At 38.8% G+C, this 14,478-nt stretch overlaps 1 protein-coding gene across 2 annotated transcripts in view; it reads right to left on the bottom strand.

Annotated features, from left to right (window-relative positions):
• The window catches only part of TTC28 (tetratricopeptide repeat domain 28), a 590,731-nt gene that overhangs the window by 546,767 nt on the left and 29,486 nt on the right, over nucleotides 1-14,478 (bottom strand). For both annotated transcript variants that reach the window (XM_004283800.4, XM_033412749.2), the window contains exon 2: nucleotides 1,584-1,862. In XM_004283800.4, coding sequence (XP_004283848.1) covers nucleotides 1,584-1,862 — 279 coding nt within the window. The remainder of the gene's footprint in view (nucleotides 1-1,583; nucleotides 1,863-14,478) is intronic.

Genomic DNA, 14,478 nt, shown 5'->3' with positions numbered 1-14,478 from the left:
TAATTTATATTTTATATAATTCTAAATGTTCCTAAGTTAGATTGCTTAAAGCCAAATATGGAGTTGAAATATTAATGCAAATTATAAATATACAACAAATTTACTTATCATAAGGGGAAAAAATCAGAGACTAAAACTTGACATTATCCAAAAAAGTTGATTTTTCATCTATAGTCATAAAAGTGCAACTTTTCAGCCATTTTCTGTGTAAAAATCACAAGAGGTTGACAAGAGAAAGTAGAAATGACATAGAAAAAGGAAAAAGGTAAAAGTTTATAGCTATTCACAAATATTAAGAAGGACACAAGTTAAGTGGACCACAATAAAAAAGGAATGAAGATACGTGATCTGAAATTTAACTTCTCTGTATTTATCAGGCTCATTACATCAATCACAGTCTTAAAAAAAAAAAAAGAAAGAAAAAAAAGAGAAGACACAGGCCAAGCCTTGCTAGAATAATTTACTAATTTGAACATTTAATAAAAATGCACAATCATAGCTATTATACACCAAACACCAAGTATGTACAAGTAACATATTATCTCTACCCTTAAATAACCTTACAAGATAGGTATTATCATCCCATTTATCATAACCCCAGAGAGGTTAAGAGATTTATCCAAAACCATATTGTCATTAATAGAAGAGAAGGAATTTGAACCTAGGTCTGTCCTTTGAAAACAGCAATCTAACCCCCAAATGTTGGCATACAACAATTTTTTAAAACAGATTTTGTTTCATTTACAATGATTATACTTATAAAAGAAATCCTTTAGGGAATTACAGAATACTAAACAACTCATAAGGTAGCAGCAATACTAGAAATTCCACTGAATGAGGCCAACAATACCTACCAGAATTAAGGTAGAAAGCTATGACTATGACATATTATTAAGACAGTAAGAATCTTTTTTAAACTTCTAGGAAATTTCTATTAACCTTTGTTAACCAAACAGAAAGCCAAAATTAGGACGAAATGGTTTTGTGGTTCAATAAAAAAAAATCTCAACACTTCAAGTCACATCTTAAGAAATCATTTCTAAAATAAACTGGGGGTTAGGAGGTGAAGAGGCACAATGAAAATAAAGTATATACAAAACAAAGATAACAACTCAAGACAAACTATTAAAGGGAATATAGATAATTACAATGGTTTATTAGGAAAAAAAAGTTTCTCTGATTAAATAACATTCTGAAAATAAGCAGTCATTGACAGGGAATAAAATTATTTTAAATTGAAGGAAAGAAACACAATCATAATACTCCATCTAAAACATCTGTGCAAAAAAGAGATGTCCAAAACCTATAGAAATAACTAAACACATCCTCTCAAGAAACTGAGTGAAAAAAAAAATTTATATCTCAAACATACAGGAAAAGAATTAAACTTAGACATGTAAAGTGTACTTCCAAAGCATAAAAAAAGGAAGCTATTCACTAGTGTACCAGCTCAATGAAGCCATTCCATATCTTGCTGAAGTACAGACTCTTAAAAAATTTATAACTGCACTCAGTCAATAAAGTGTTACATTAAAATAAGAAATCAGCACAAAAGATTCTGTGAAAGTAAATGAAATTTCTACCTTTGGCCATTTGGGATTGAGAAGTCGGGCTTTGATTGCATCGTCCAGTGCCTTGTCATACTGCTGGATTTTCATATAGGCTGCAGATCTATTGCTGTATAAGATGCAGTTCTGAGGGTCAACAGCTAGGGCTTCATTGTACAGAACAATAGCTGTGTGGAAATCTCCATCATGACAGGCCTGATTACTCTGACGAACTTTCTCAACAAATTCAGCTTTGCTCAGCACTGGTCCATCAGGACTTCTCCGGCCAATAGTCTTAGCACCAAAGAGAGGAATCTACAAACAAAGAAACTTTGTGAGACAAAGTTTAGATAATCCAGAGAGGTTCCTTGTCTGAATTTCAAGAGAACATGGACATTCTTCATAGTCTGCTTTATATTATAGTTAACTTTTGTACCGTGAAAGACAATAAACTTTCCAAGAAGCAGCCAACATAGTACCTTAAATACAAACGTATCACTATATATGTATGTGTGTTCATATATATACATATAGTTATAAACATACATATTTATACATGTATATATTTTTGATTAAGAGAATGAATGAATATATGCAAAAACGTACTCAGGCTTTTCCTTGGCAATTTAAAGTTATACTAAGAAAAAAAACAAAAGGGACTTCCCTGGTGGCGTAGTGGTTAAGAATCTGCTTGCCACAGTGGTTAAGAATCCCCCTACCGGGCTTCCCTGGTGGCGCAGTGGTTGAGAGTCCGCCTGCCGATGCAGGGGACACAGGTTCGTGCCCCGGTCCGGGAAGATCCCACATGCCACGGAGCAGCTGGGCCCGTGAGCCATGGCCGCTGAGCCTGCGCGTCCGGAGCCTGTGCCCCGCAACGGGAGAGGTCACAACACTGAGAGGCCCGCGTACTGCAAAAAAAAAAAAAAAAAGAATCCCCCTACCAAAGCAGGGGACACAGGTTCAATACCTGGTCCGGGAAGATCCCACATGCTACAGAGCAACTAAGCCCGTGTGCCACAAGTACTGAGCCTGTGCTCTAGAGCCCATGAGCCACAACTACTGAGCCCGCATGCCACAACCAGTAAAGCCCACGTGCCTAGAGCCCACGCTCCGCAACAAGAGAAGCCACCGCAATGAGAAGCCCTCGCACCACAACGAAGAGTAGCCCCCACTCGCCGCAACTGGAGAAGGCCCGTGCACGGCAACAAAGACCCAACGCAGAAAAAAGTAAAATAAATTAGTTAATTTTTTAAAAATCTACAAACAATAAATGCTGGAGAGGGTGTGGAGAAAAGGGAACCCTCTTGCACTGTTGGTGGGAATGTAAATTGATACAGCCACTATGGAGAACAGTATGGAGGTTCCTTAAAAAACTAAAAATAGAATTACCATATGACCCAGCAATCCCGCTACTGGGCATATACCCAGAGAAAACCATAATTCAAAAAGACACATACACCCCAATGTTCACGGAAGCACTATTTACAATAGCCAGGTCATGGAAGCAACCTAAATGCCCATTGACAGATGAATGGATAAAAAAGATGTGGTACATATATACCATGGAATATTACTCAGGCATAAAAAGGAACGAAATTGGGTCATTTGTAGAGACGTGGATGGACCCAGAGACTGTCATACAGAGTGAAGTAAGTCAGAAAGAGAAAAACAAATATCGTATATTAACGCATATTTGTGGAATCTAGAAAAATGGTACAGATGAACCTGTTTGCAAGGCAGAAATAGAGACAAAGACATAGAGAACAAACATATGGACACCCAGGCGGGAAATGGGGGGTGGGATGAACTGGGAGATTGGGATTGACATGTATACACTAATAGGTATAAAATAGATAATTAATGAGAACCTGCTATATAGCACAGGGAACTCTGCTTAGTGCTCTGTGGTGACCTAAATGGGAAGGAAATCCAAAAAAGAGGGGATATATGTATACATATGGCTGATTCACTTCGTTGTACAGTAGAAACTAACACAACACTGTAAAACAAATATATGCCAATTAAAATATATATATATATATATAAACTATGCTAAGTTATCTTTGGATATAAGACTGTGAGTTATTTTCTTAAAATTTTCTCTTACCCAAATGTTGGGCAATAAGCATATATAAGTTTTAAATTTTAAAAAAATAAAACTTTTTAAAAATAAATTTTCATGTACCAATGAATCTTTTTAGACTGGCAAATTTGGTAACTATAATTTTGCTACTACCATGGAATTTCAAAGACAAACATCAGTTTTTGGAGATCACCAAAAAGAAAAAAAAAATCTGATATAAATTGTATCTTGGCAATTTAAGACCTGTCTTTGACGTTGATTTTTCCAAATCACTAAGTTTTCTATGACTTTATAGCAGTGACTTTAAAATGAAAGGGAGTGAATGAGTCAAATGTTATTCATTTTTAAAACAGGAAAATTATAAACTGCATTAGAGTCCCGAGGATAGAAGCTTAAGACAGCAGTATCAAGAGAGACAACTTGCAATTTCAAGCAGGCTTGCCCTAAGTGAAATTACAACAAGTGTGATTTCCTTCCCGGTGTCTTCCTTTAAGACTCAGTCCAGTCCCTCTATTCAAAAGTGCATAATATTTTTTTTCTTTTCTTTTTTTTTTTTTTTTTTGGCTGCATTGGGTCTTTGTTGCTGCGCTCGGTCTTTTTCTAGGTGCAGTGAGCGGGGGCTACTCTTTGTTGTGGTGCACAGGCTTCTCATTGCGGTGGCTTCTCTTGTTGTGCAGCATGGGCTCTAGGTGTGCGGGCTTCAGTAGTTGTGGCGCGCAGGCTCAGTAGTTATGGCTCGTGGGCTCTAGAGCACAGGCTCAGTAGTTGTGGTGCACAGGCTTAGTTGCTCTGTGGCATGTGGGATCTTCCCAGACCAGGGCTCGAACCCGTGTCTCCTGCATTGGCAGGCGGATTCTTAACCACTGCAAAAAGTGGATAGATCTAATATGTGACACATCAACATGCACAAAAGTAATATATCCCTCACAGAGGTATTTGCATTAAAAAGAGCAGACTTCACAGAGAGCAGGAAGAAGGCAGAGCTAATCTCTCACACAGGCAACCAGATTTTTTCCTCTGCTTATAGGGATATCATATCCTAGATTTCCAGGACAATTTAAAATATCCTAGAAGTTTCAAATATCAGTGCCCAAGTTATATCCTTCAACTACCTCATATCAGAAGTGACCAATAATGTACTCTAGTTAGGGTTTTGTTTTTTTTTTTATTTTTAATTATGATCATGAAACATATTGCTTGAAAGTGAATGGACTATGGAACATTTACCAAACAACCAGGATTTTCCTAAACAACCTTGATGTTTATTTATTTCATCTGCATCATCAAATTAATATGTAAGACAGTGACAATGTATAAGACTGATTTCATTTTGGAAAATACAGTCATCATGACTCTACTTAAAGGCAATACTAGCCATAAGTCATAGAAACAAATTCTACATTTGAAAATTCAGGGGTACAACATAAAAATAGCAATAGCAGCCTTTAAAAGTAAAATCGTTAGGTTCACACGTAGCCTAAAAGTGAAAAAGACATGATCCTACTATTACAGCATTCCCTGCTTCCCAGGGTAATTTGGTTCAATGCCAAAATAGATAAGAATCAAATTAAGAAAGAGTCCGCATTCTATTACCTCCATATACAGTAACATAAAGTAACATTTTCCAAAACACGTTCCAAGGAACCCTAGGTCCTCAGGAGACTAGGATAAACAAAGTTAAATTAAGTTTCTTCTTTAGTGGAAGACCTCTAAGAGCTTCTATTTTGCACACCGTGAATCTGAGAGAAGAGATACCATACATTATAAGATCAAAGTATCTTTTTGGTGGAGTACCTAGCTGGACCAGAAAATGCTTGAAACACTGACGTAAACTATTAAATATAAGGCCTCTGAGAGCAAAGAAAAATGCCATGGAAAAGTCAATGCTAATGCAGAAAGATTATAAATACCAGAGAAGAACCCCAACACCATCATCAGCACCAAGTACTCACAAATTTAAGAGAAAATGCACTCTAGTTAAATGTCCATAGAAGTATCTAATTTGTCAAAATATGCCTGTATCTACTCAGCGGGTTACAATGTGGTCCTTAGGAGGCTAAGAAATAGCCATTTTTGTGTATGGTTTTTTAAAAGGTATATAATTTGCCTAGTCCTTCTCTATCATCTCGGCAATTGATAAACTTGGCAATACAGGGAGATTAAAAAAAAGACTTGCATATATTTCGCACATTATATATATATAGTACTTGGAACAAGCAGCCATATTAAATCCATAGACTACTAGGGTGAATATACAGTACTACTTAAGGAGACAAAGAAAAATAAAATTCTGAAATACTCATTTAATTCCTCTGATATTCTTCCTTTCCGCATATATTTCATATAGGTATAGTTTATGGATGTCAACATATATTAACATTGTTGATATTTTCTTCTGACCTTCTGAAAAACTCATCTTAAAAGAGTAGAAGGAGTGTCAATAACATATGGACCAGGGCTTCCATGGTGGCACAGTGGTTAAGAATCCACCTGCCGGGCTTCCCTGGTGGCGCAGTGGTTGAGAATCCGCCTGCCGTTGCGGGGGGGCGCAGGTTCGTGCTCCGGTCTGGAAGGATCCCACATGACGCGGAGCGGCTGGGCCCGTGAGCCGTGGCTGCTGGGCCTGTGCGTCCGGAGCCTGTGCTCTGCAACAGGAGAGGCCCCAGTGGTGAGAGGCCTGCGTACCGCAAAAAAAAAAAAAAAAAATAGAATCCACCTGCCAATGCAGGGGACACAGGTTCAAGCCCTGGTCCAGGAAGATCCCACATGCCATGGAGCAACTAAGCCCATGCGCCACAACTACTGAGCTTGCGCTCTAGAGTCGGTGAGCCACAACTACTAAAGCCCGCACACCAGAACTACTGAAGCCCACGTGCCTAGACCCCGTGCTCCGCAACAAGAGAAGCCATCGCAATGAGAAGCCCACGGACCACAACAAAGAGTAGCCTCTGCTCGCCACAACTAGAGAAAGCCCGCACACAGCAGCGAAGACCCAATGCAGCCAAAAATAAATAAATAAATTTAAAAGAATAAATTATTTTTAAAAAAGAAAAATACTTATCGTCCTTTATATTAAAAACCTATAGGGGCTTCCCTGGTGGCGCAGTGGTTGAGAGTCTATCTACCGATGCAGGGGACGCGGGTTTGGGCCCCGGTCTGGAAAGATCCCACATGCCACGGAGCAGCTGAGCCCGTGAGCCATGGCCACTGAGCCTGCGTGTCCAGAGCCTGTGCTCTGCAACGGGAGAGACCACAACAGTGAGAGGCCCGCGTACCACAAAAAAAAAAAAAAAAAAAAAAAACTATAGGGGAATCAAAGAATTAACTGTTTAAGATAAGATAAAATTATAAAAGTACTAAAAGGAAACACAAAATTTTTTACCATGTAAACTGAGGAAGGCGTTTCTAAGTACAACACAAAACCTAAAAGCATAATAGAAAACACTGATAAATCTGACAACATAAAAGTTTTAAATATCTGCATAGAAAAAATAATTTTTAATTAAGCAAAAAGATAAGTCACAAATCAGTAATAAAAAAAACTATTTGTAACACATGATAAAAAGCTAATTTGCTTACTATATAAAAATCTCCTACAAATAAATCAGAAAAAAAATCTAGTGGAGGACTTCCCTGGTGGTACAGTGGTTAAGAATCCACCTGCCAATGCACAGGATGCTGGTTGGACCCCTGGTCTGGGAAGATCCCACATGCCACGGAGCAACTAAGCTCATGTGCCACAACTACTGAGCCTAAGCTCTAGAGCCCGCGAGCCACAACTACTGAGCCTGCATGCCACAACTACTGAAGCCCACACACCTAGAGCCTGTGCTCCACAACAAGAGAAGCCCCGCAATGAGAAGCCTGTGCACCATGACGAAGAGCAGCCCCCACTCACCACAACTAGAGAAACCCCGCGCATAGCAACAAAGACCCAACACAGCCATAAATAAATAAATAAATAAACAAATAAAATTTTTAAAAATAAAATCTAGTGGAATAAATGAACAAAAAATATGCACAGACAGATCATAAGAAAGGAAATCTATATGGCTTTTCATCATATTTTTTAATGTGTGGTTTCTTTTATTTTAAAAGAAAATCAAACCTCAAAATATCATATTTCACCTCTCATACTAATGGAAAAAAATTATCAGTACACTTTAATAAGGGAACAAAGAAAAAGTTCCACCCATACATTGTTGGTGGAAGTGTAAGCTGAGGTAATTATAGAACAATTTAGGAATATTTATAAAAATGTAAAAGATACATACCCTTGGAATTCTAGAAATTTTTCCTACTTCTGGTAAATTAGCCTGCAGATACATTAACCTATGTAAACAAAGTTACATACACCAGGATATTCATAACAGCATCATTTGTATTAGCATGAGGTTAGAAATAACCACAATGTTGGACAATAGGAAAATAGATAAATTAGTTTTAATAGAGCCATATAATTGATACTATAAAGCCAGCCAAAAGAATGAGGTAGATTTTATATACTGATATGTAAAGTTAGAAAAAATCAAGATGCAGAACAGAGAGGTAAGATATGTTATCTTCTATGAAATAAGTGGGAGGAATAATGCATATACATATACATACACTTGCATACTTAAATACATTATGGATTAATTATGCCAGAAACAATATAAAAACCAGTAGAGTAACTGTCTCAAAAGAGAGTTGTTTGAGGACTGGAAAGTAGAGGTAGTAGGGAGACCAACTTTTCAATTTTGTACTGTCTGATATTTTACTATATGCATATATTACCTACTTTTTTAAAACATGAAAAAAATCATTCTGAAAACAGAGCATAGCTTACTTTTATATATCAAGGTATCCATATATGGTTGCAAAATATGTTCACTTTCTAAGGGTATCTGGCTAAGATGAAAGGGAATTAAAAACCAGCCTTTGCACCCTGGCCCAGAGCTACATAAGCCTAGAATGGAGGTAGCACTTTCTTACAAAGTCACTCTCTACTCACCAAGCTATTCTTATGGCTAGGGAGTAAGATCTCTCTTGAATTCACACAAAGGCCAAATATGGATAAGCTGCTATATATTAATTATGTATTTTTTAAATAGATGATAAGACAATTCACTGGAGAATTGACCATATAATAAAAGAACTCAGTGTACATTCCAAAATATATGTAGAATATATAATATATATTACATGATATATAATATATGTATTATATATAAACTATATAATACATGAAGTTAAGAACTTTGTGGATGGGTTCGCAAGATTTGACCCACAAATGACAGAAGAAGCTGAAAGAAAAGTCCATAGAAAATACCCAAAATGAAATATACTCAAATAGAAAAAGGAAACAGGGAAAAATGATAGGTGCATAAGAGACAAGAGGAACACGCCAAAGAGGTCTAACACACATATAATTGGGATCACAGAAGGAAAGAAAAGGGATTCGATGCAATATTTGAATACGTCATGACCAAGAATTTTCTAAAACTGATGAAAGACATCAACTCAGAATACTGAACCCACTGAACTTCATCCAACCTCAAGCTATCACAAAGAAAACTAGACCAACACACATCACAGGCAAACCACTAAAAACCAAAAACAAAGAAAATGTTAAAGGAAACAAAGGAGAAAAAAAGACACATTATCTTCAAAGGGCCTACAAGCTGTGAACTCAACAGGAATGATGGAAGCTGAACTAGCAGCTAGCCTACAATTCTACACCCAGAGAAAATATTATTCAAAAATGAAGTGGGGGGCTTCCCTGGTGGCGCAGTGGTTGGGAGTCTGCCTGCCGATGCAGGGGACGCAGGTTCGTGCCCTGGTCCAGGAGGATCCCGCATGCCGCCGAGTGGCTGGGCCTGTGAGCCATGGCTGCTGAGCCTGAGCGTCCGGAGCCTGTGCTCCGCAACGGGAGAGGCCACAACAGTGAGAGGCCTGTGTACAGCAAAAAACAAAACAAACAAACAAAAAAAAAAATGAAGTGGAAATAGGACTGATCCTACATTACTGGTGGAAATTAAAATGGTTCAGCCATTGTGGAAAACAGTTGGCAGGTCTTCAAAAAGTTAAACATAGAGTTACCATATGACCCAGAAATTCCACTCCTGGGTATCTACCCAAACAAATTGAAAATGTATATCCCCGCAACAACATGTACACAAATGTTCATAGCAGCATTATTCATAATGGCCAAAAAGTATAACAACACAAATATCCATCAAATGATGAGTAAATAAACAAAATGTGGCATAGCCACACAATGGAACCAAAAAAAGGAACAAAACACTAATACACATGAGAATATGGATGAACCTTTAAAACACTATGTTAAGTGAAAGAAGCCAGAAACAAATGGCCACATTTGTAAGACTCCATTTATATTAAATGTCCACAGTAGGCAAATCCATAGAGGCAGAAAGCAAATTAGTGGTTGTCAAGGGCCAGAGATGGGGGAAATGTAACACCTAACAAGTACTGGAATTCTTTTTGGGGTGAAGGAAATTTTCGGGATTAGACAGTGGTGATGGTTGTGAACATACTAAAATCCACTAAATTGTACAATTTTAAATGGTGAATTTTATGGTGTGTTAATTTTTAAAATGTAAAATAAATACTTGTTCAAACAAACAAACACTGAGGGAATTCATCAACATCAGGCCCACACTAAAAGAAATACTAAAAGAAATACTGCAGGAAAACGATCTTAGAGAGAAATATGGAAATGTAGAAAAGAAGGAATAATACTGGTAAAGGCAAATATATGAGTAAATACAAATGAACATCAGCTATACAAAATAGTAACTGTAATGTGAAGTTTAAGATATATATAAGACAGAGCCTGAACCAAGATGGCGGAGTAGAAGGACATGCTCTCACTCCTTCTTGTGAGAACACCAGAATCACAAGTAGCTGCTGGACAATCATCGACAGGAAGACACTGGAACTCACCAAAAAAGATAACCCACATCCAAAGACAAAGGAGAAGCCACAGTGAGACGGTAGGAGAGGCGAAACCACAGCAAAATCTAATCCCATAACTGCTGGGTGGGTGACTCACAGACTGGAGAACACTTACACCACAGAAGTCCACCCACTGGAGTGAAGGTTCTGAGCCCCATGTCAGGCTTCCCAACCTGTGGGTCTGGCAATGGGAGGAGGAATTCCTAGAGAATCAGACTTTGAAGCCTACTGGGATTTGACTGCAGGACTTCGACAGGACTGGGGGAAACAGAGACTCCACTCTTGGAAGGCACACACAAAGTAGTGTGCACAGTGGGACCCAGGGAAAGGAGGAGTCACCCCAGGGGAGACAGAACCAGACCTACTGCTAGTGTTGGAGGATCTCCTGCAGAGCTGGGGGGTGGTTGTGGCTCACCATGGGGACAAGGACACTGGCAGCCGAAGTTCTGGGAAGTACTCCTTTGCGTGAGCCCTCCCAGAGTCTGCCATTAGCCCCACCAAAGAGCCCAGGTAGGCTCCAGTGCTGGGTTGCCTCAGGCCAAACACCCAACAGGGAGGGAACCCAGCCCCACCCATCAGCAGTCAAGTGGATTAAAGTTTTACTGAGCTCTGCCCACCAGACCAACAGTCAGCTCGACCCACCACCAGTCCCTCCCATCAGGAAACCTGCACAAGCCTCTTAGACAGCTTCATCCACCAGAGGGCAGACAACAGAAGCAAGAAGAACTACAATCCTGCAGCCTGTGGAACAAAAACCACATTAACAGAAATACAGACAAGATGAAAAGGCAGAGGGCTATGTACCATATGAAGGAACAAGATAAAACCCCAGAAAAACAACTAAATGAAGTGGAGATAGGCAACCTTCCAGTAAAAGAATTCAGAATAATGATAGTGAAGATGATCCAGGACCTCAGAAAAAGAATGGAGGCAAAGATTGGGAAGATGCAAGAAATGTTTAACAAAGACCTAGACGAATTAAAGAACAAACAAACAGAGATGAACAATACAATAACTGAAATGAAAACGACACTAGAAGGAATCAATAGCAGAATAACTGAAGCAGAAGAATGGATAAGTGACCTGGAAGACAGAATGGTGGAATTCATTGCCAGGAAACAGAATAAAGAAAAAAGAATGAAAAGAAATGAAGACAGCCTAAGAGACCTCTGGGACAACATTAAATGCAACAACATTCGCATTTTAGGGGTCCCAGAAGGAGGAGAGAGAGAGAAAGGACCAGAGAAAATATTTCAAGAGATTATAGTTGAAAACTTCCCTAACATGGGAAAGGAAATAGCCCCCCAAGTCGAGGAAGCACAGTGGGTCCCATACAGAATAAACCCAAGGAGAAACACAACAAGACACACAGTAATCAAATAGGCGAAAATTAAAGACAAAGAAAAATTGTTGAAAGCAGCAAGACAAAAACGACAAATAACATACAAGGGAACTCCCATAAGGTTAACAGTTGATTTCTCAGCAGAAACTCTACAACTCAGAAGGGAGTGGCATGATAAATACTTAAAGTGATGAAAGGGAATTACCTACAACCAAGATTACTCTACCCAGCAAGGATCTCACTGAGATTCGATGGAGAAATCAAAAGCTTTACAGACAAGCAAAAGCTAAGAGAATTCAGCACCACCAAACCAGCTCTATAACAAAGGCTAAAGGAACTTCTCTAGGCAGGGAACACAAGAGAAGAAAAGGACCTACAAAAACAAACTCCCCCCAAAAAAACCCAAAACAATTGAGAAGATGGTCAGGGCTTCCCTGGTGGCGCAGTGCTTGGGGGTCCGCCTGCCGATGCAGGGGACACGGGTTCATGCCCCGGTCCGGGAGGATCCCACATGCCGTGGAGCGGCTGGGCCTGTGAGCCATGGCCGCTGCACCTGCGCGTCTGGAGCCTGTGCTCCATGATGTGAGAGGCCACAGCAATGAGAGGTCCGCGTACCGCAAAAAAAAAAAAAGAAAATGGTAATAGGAACATACATATCGATAATTACCTTAAACATGAATGGATAAAATGCTCCAACCAAAAGACACAGGCTTGCTGAATGGATACAAAAACAAGACCCATATATATGCTGTCTTCAAGAGACCCATTTCAGATCTAAGGACACCTACAGACTGAAAGTGAGGGGATGGAAAAAGATATTCAATGCAAGAGGAAATCAAAAGAAAGCTAGAGTAACAATACTCATATCAGACAAAATAGACTTTAAAATAAAGACTATTACAAGAGACAAGAACGACACTACATAATGATCAAGGGATCAATCCAAGAAGAAGAGATAATAATTGTAAATATTTATGCACCCAACATAGGAGCACCTCAATACATAAGGCAAATAATAACAGCCATAAAAGGGGAAATCGACAGTAACACATTCATAGTAGGAGACTTTAACACCCCACTGTCACCAATGGACAGATCATCCAAAATGAAAATAAATAAGGAAACACAAGCTTTAAATGATATATTAAACAAGATGCACTTAATTGATATTTATAGGACATTCCATCCAAAAACAACAGAATACACATTTTTCTCAAGTGCTCATGGAACATTCTCCAGGATAGATCGTATCTTGGGTCACAAATCAAGCCTTGATAAATTTAAGAAACCTGAAATTGTATCAAGTATCCTTTCCGACCACAACGCTATGAGACTAGATATCAATTACAGGAAAAGATCTGTAAAAAATACAAACACATGGAGGCTAAACAATACACTACTAAATAACCAAGAGATCACTGAAGAAATCAAAGAGGAAATCAAAAAATACTTAGAAACAAATGACAATAAAAACACAACGACCTGGACTTCCCTGGTGGCACAGTGGTTAAAAATCCACCTTCCAATGCAGGGGACACGGGTTCGAGCCTTGGTCCGGGAAGATCCCACATGCCGTGGAGCAACTAAGCCTGTGTGCCACAACTACTGAGTCCGGGCTCTAGAGCCTGCGAGCCACAACTACTGAAGCCCGCGTGCCTAGAGCCCATTCTCCGCAACAAGAGACGTCATTTCAGTGAGAAGCCCATGCACCAAAATGAAGAGTAGCCCCCACTCACCACAACTAGAGAAAGCCCGTGCACTGCAACGAAGACCCAACACAGACAAAATAAGTAACTAAATAAACAAATTTAAAAACAAACAAACAAACACGAAGACCCAAAACCTATGGGATGCAGCAAGAGCAGTTCGAAGAGAGAAGTTTACAGCAATACAATTCTACCTTAAGAAACAGTAAACATTTCGAATAAACAACCTAACCTTGCACCTAAAGCAATTCGAGAAAGAAGAACAAAAAAACCCCAAAGTTAGCAGAAGGAAAGAAATGATAAACATCAGGCCGAAATAAATGAAAAAGAAATGAAGGAAATGATAGCAAAGATCAATAAAACTAAAAGCTGGTTCTTTGAGAAGATAAACAAAATTGATAAACCATTAGCCAGACTCATCAAGAAAAAAAGGGAGAAGACTCAAATCAATAGAATTAGAAATGAAAAAGGAGAAGTAACAACTGACACTGCAGAAATACAAAAGATCATGAGAGATTACTACAAGCAACTCTATGCCAATAAAATGGACAACCTGGAAGAAATGGACAAATTCTTAGAAATGCACAACCTGCCAAGACTGTATCAGGAAGAAATAGAAAATATGAACAGACCAATCACAAGCACTGAAATTGAAACTGTGATTAAAAATCTTCCAACAAACAAAAGCCCAGGACCAGATGGCTTCACAGGCAAATTCTATCAAACATTTAGAGAAGAGCTAACACCTATCCTTCTCAAACTCTTCCAAAATACAGCAGAGGGAGGAACAGTCCCAAACTCATTCTATGAGACCACCATCACGTCACCCTGATACCAAAA

The sequence above is a fragment of the Orcinus orca genome, chromosome 15, assembly GCF_937001465.1.
Source record: "Orcinus orca chromosome 15, mOrcOrc1.1, whole genome shotgun sequence".
Classification (NCBI taxonomy): Eukaryota; Metazoa; Chordata; class Mammalia; order Artiodactyla; family Delphinidae; genus Orcinus; species Orcinus orca.
The sequence above is the reverse complement of the archived record's forward strand: the minus strand, read 5'-3'. Positions and strand labels throughout refer to the sequence as shown.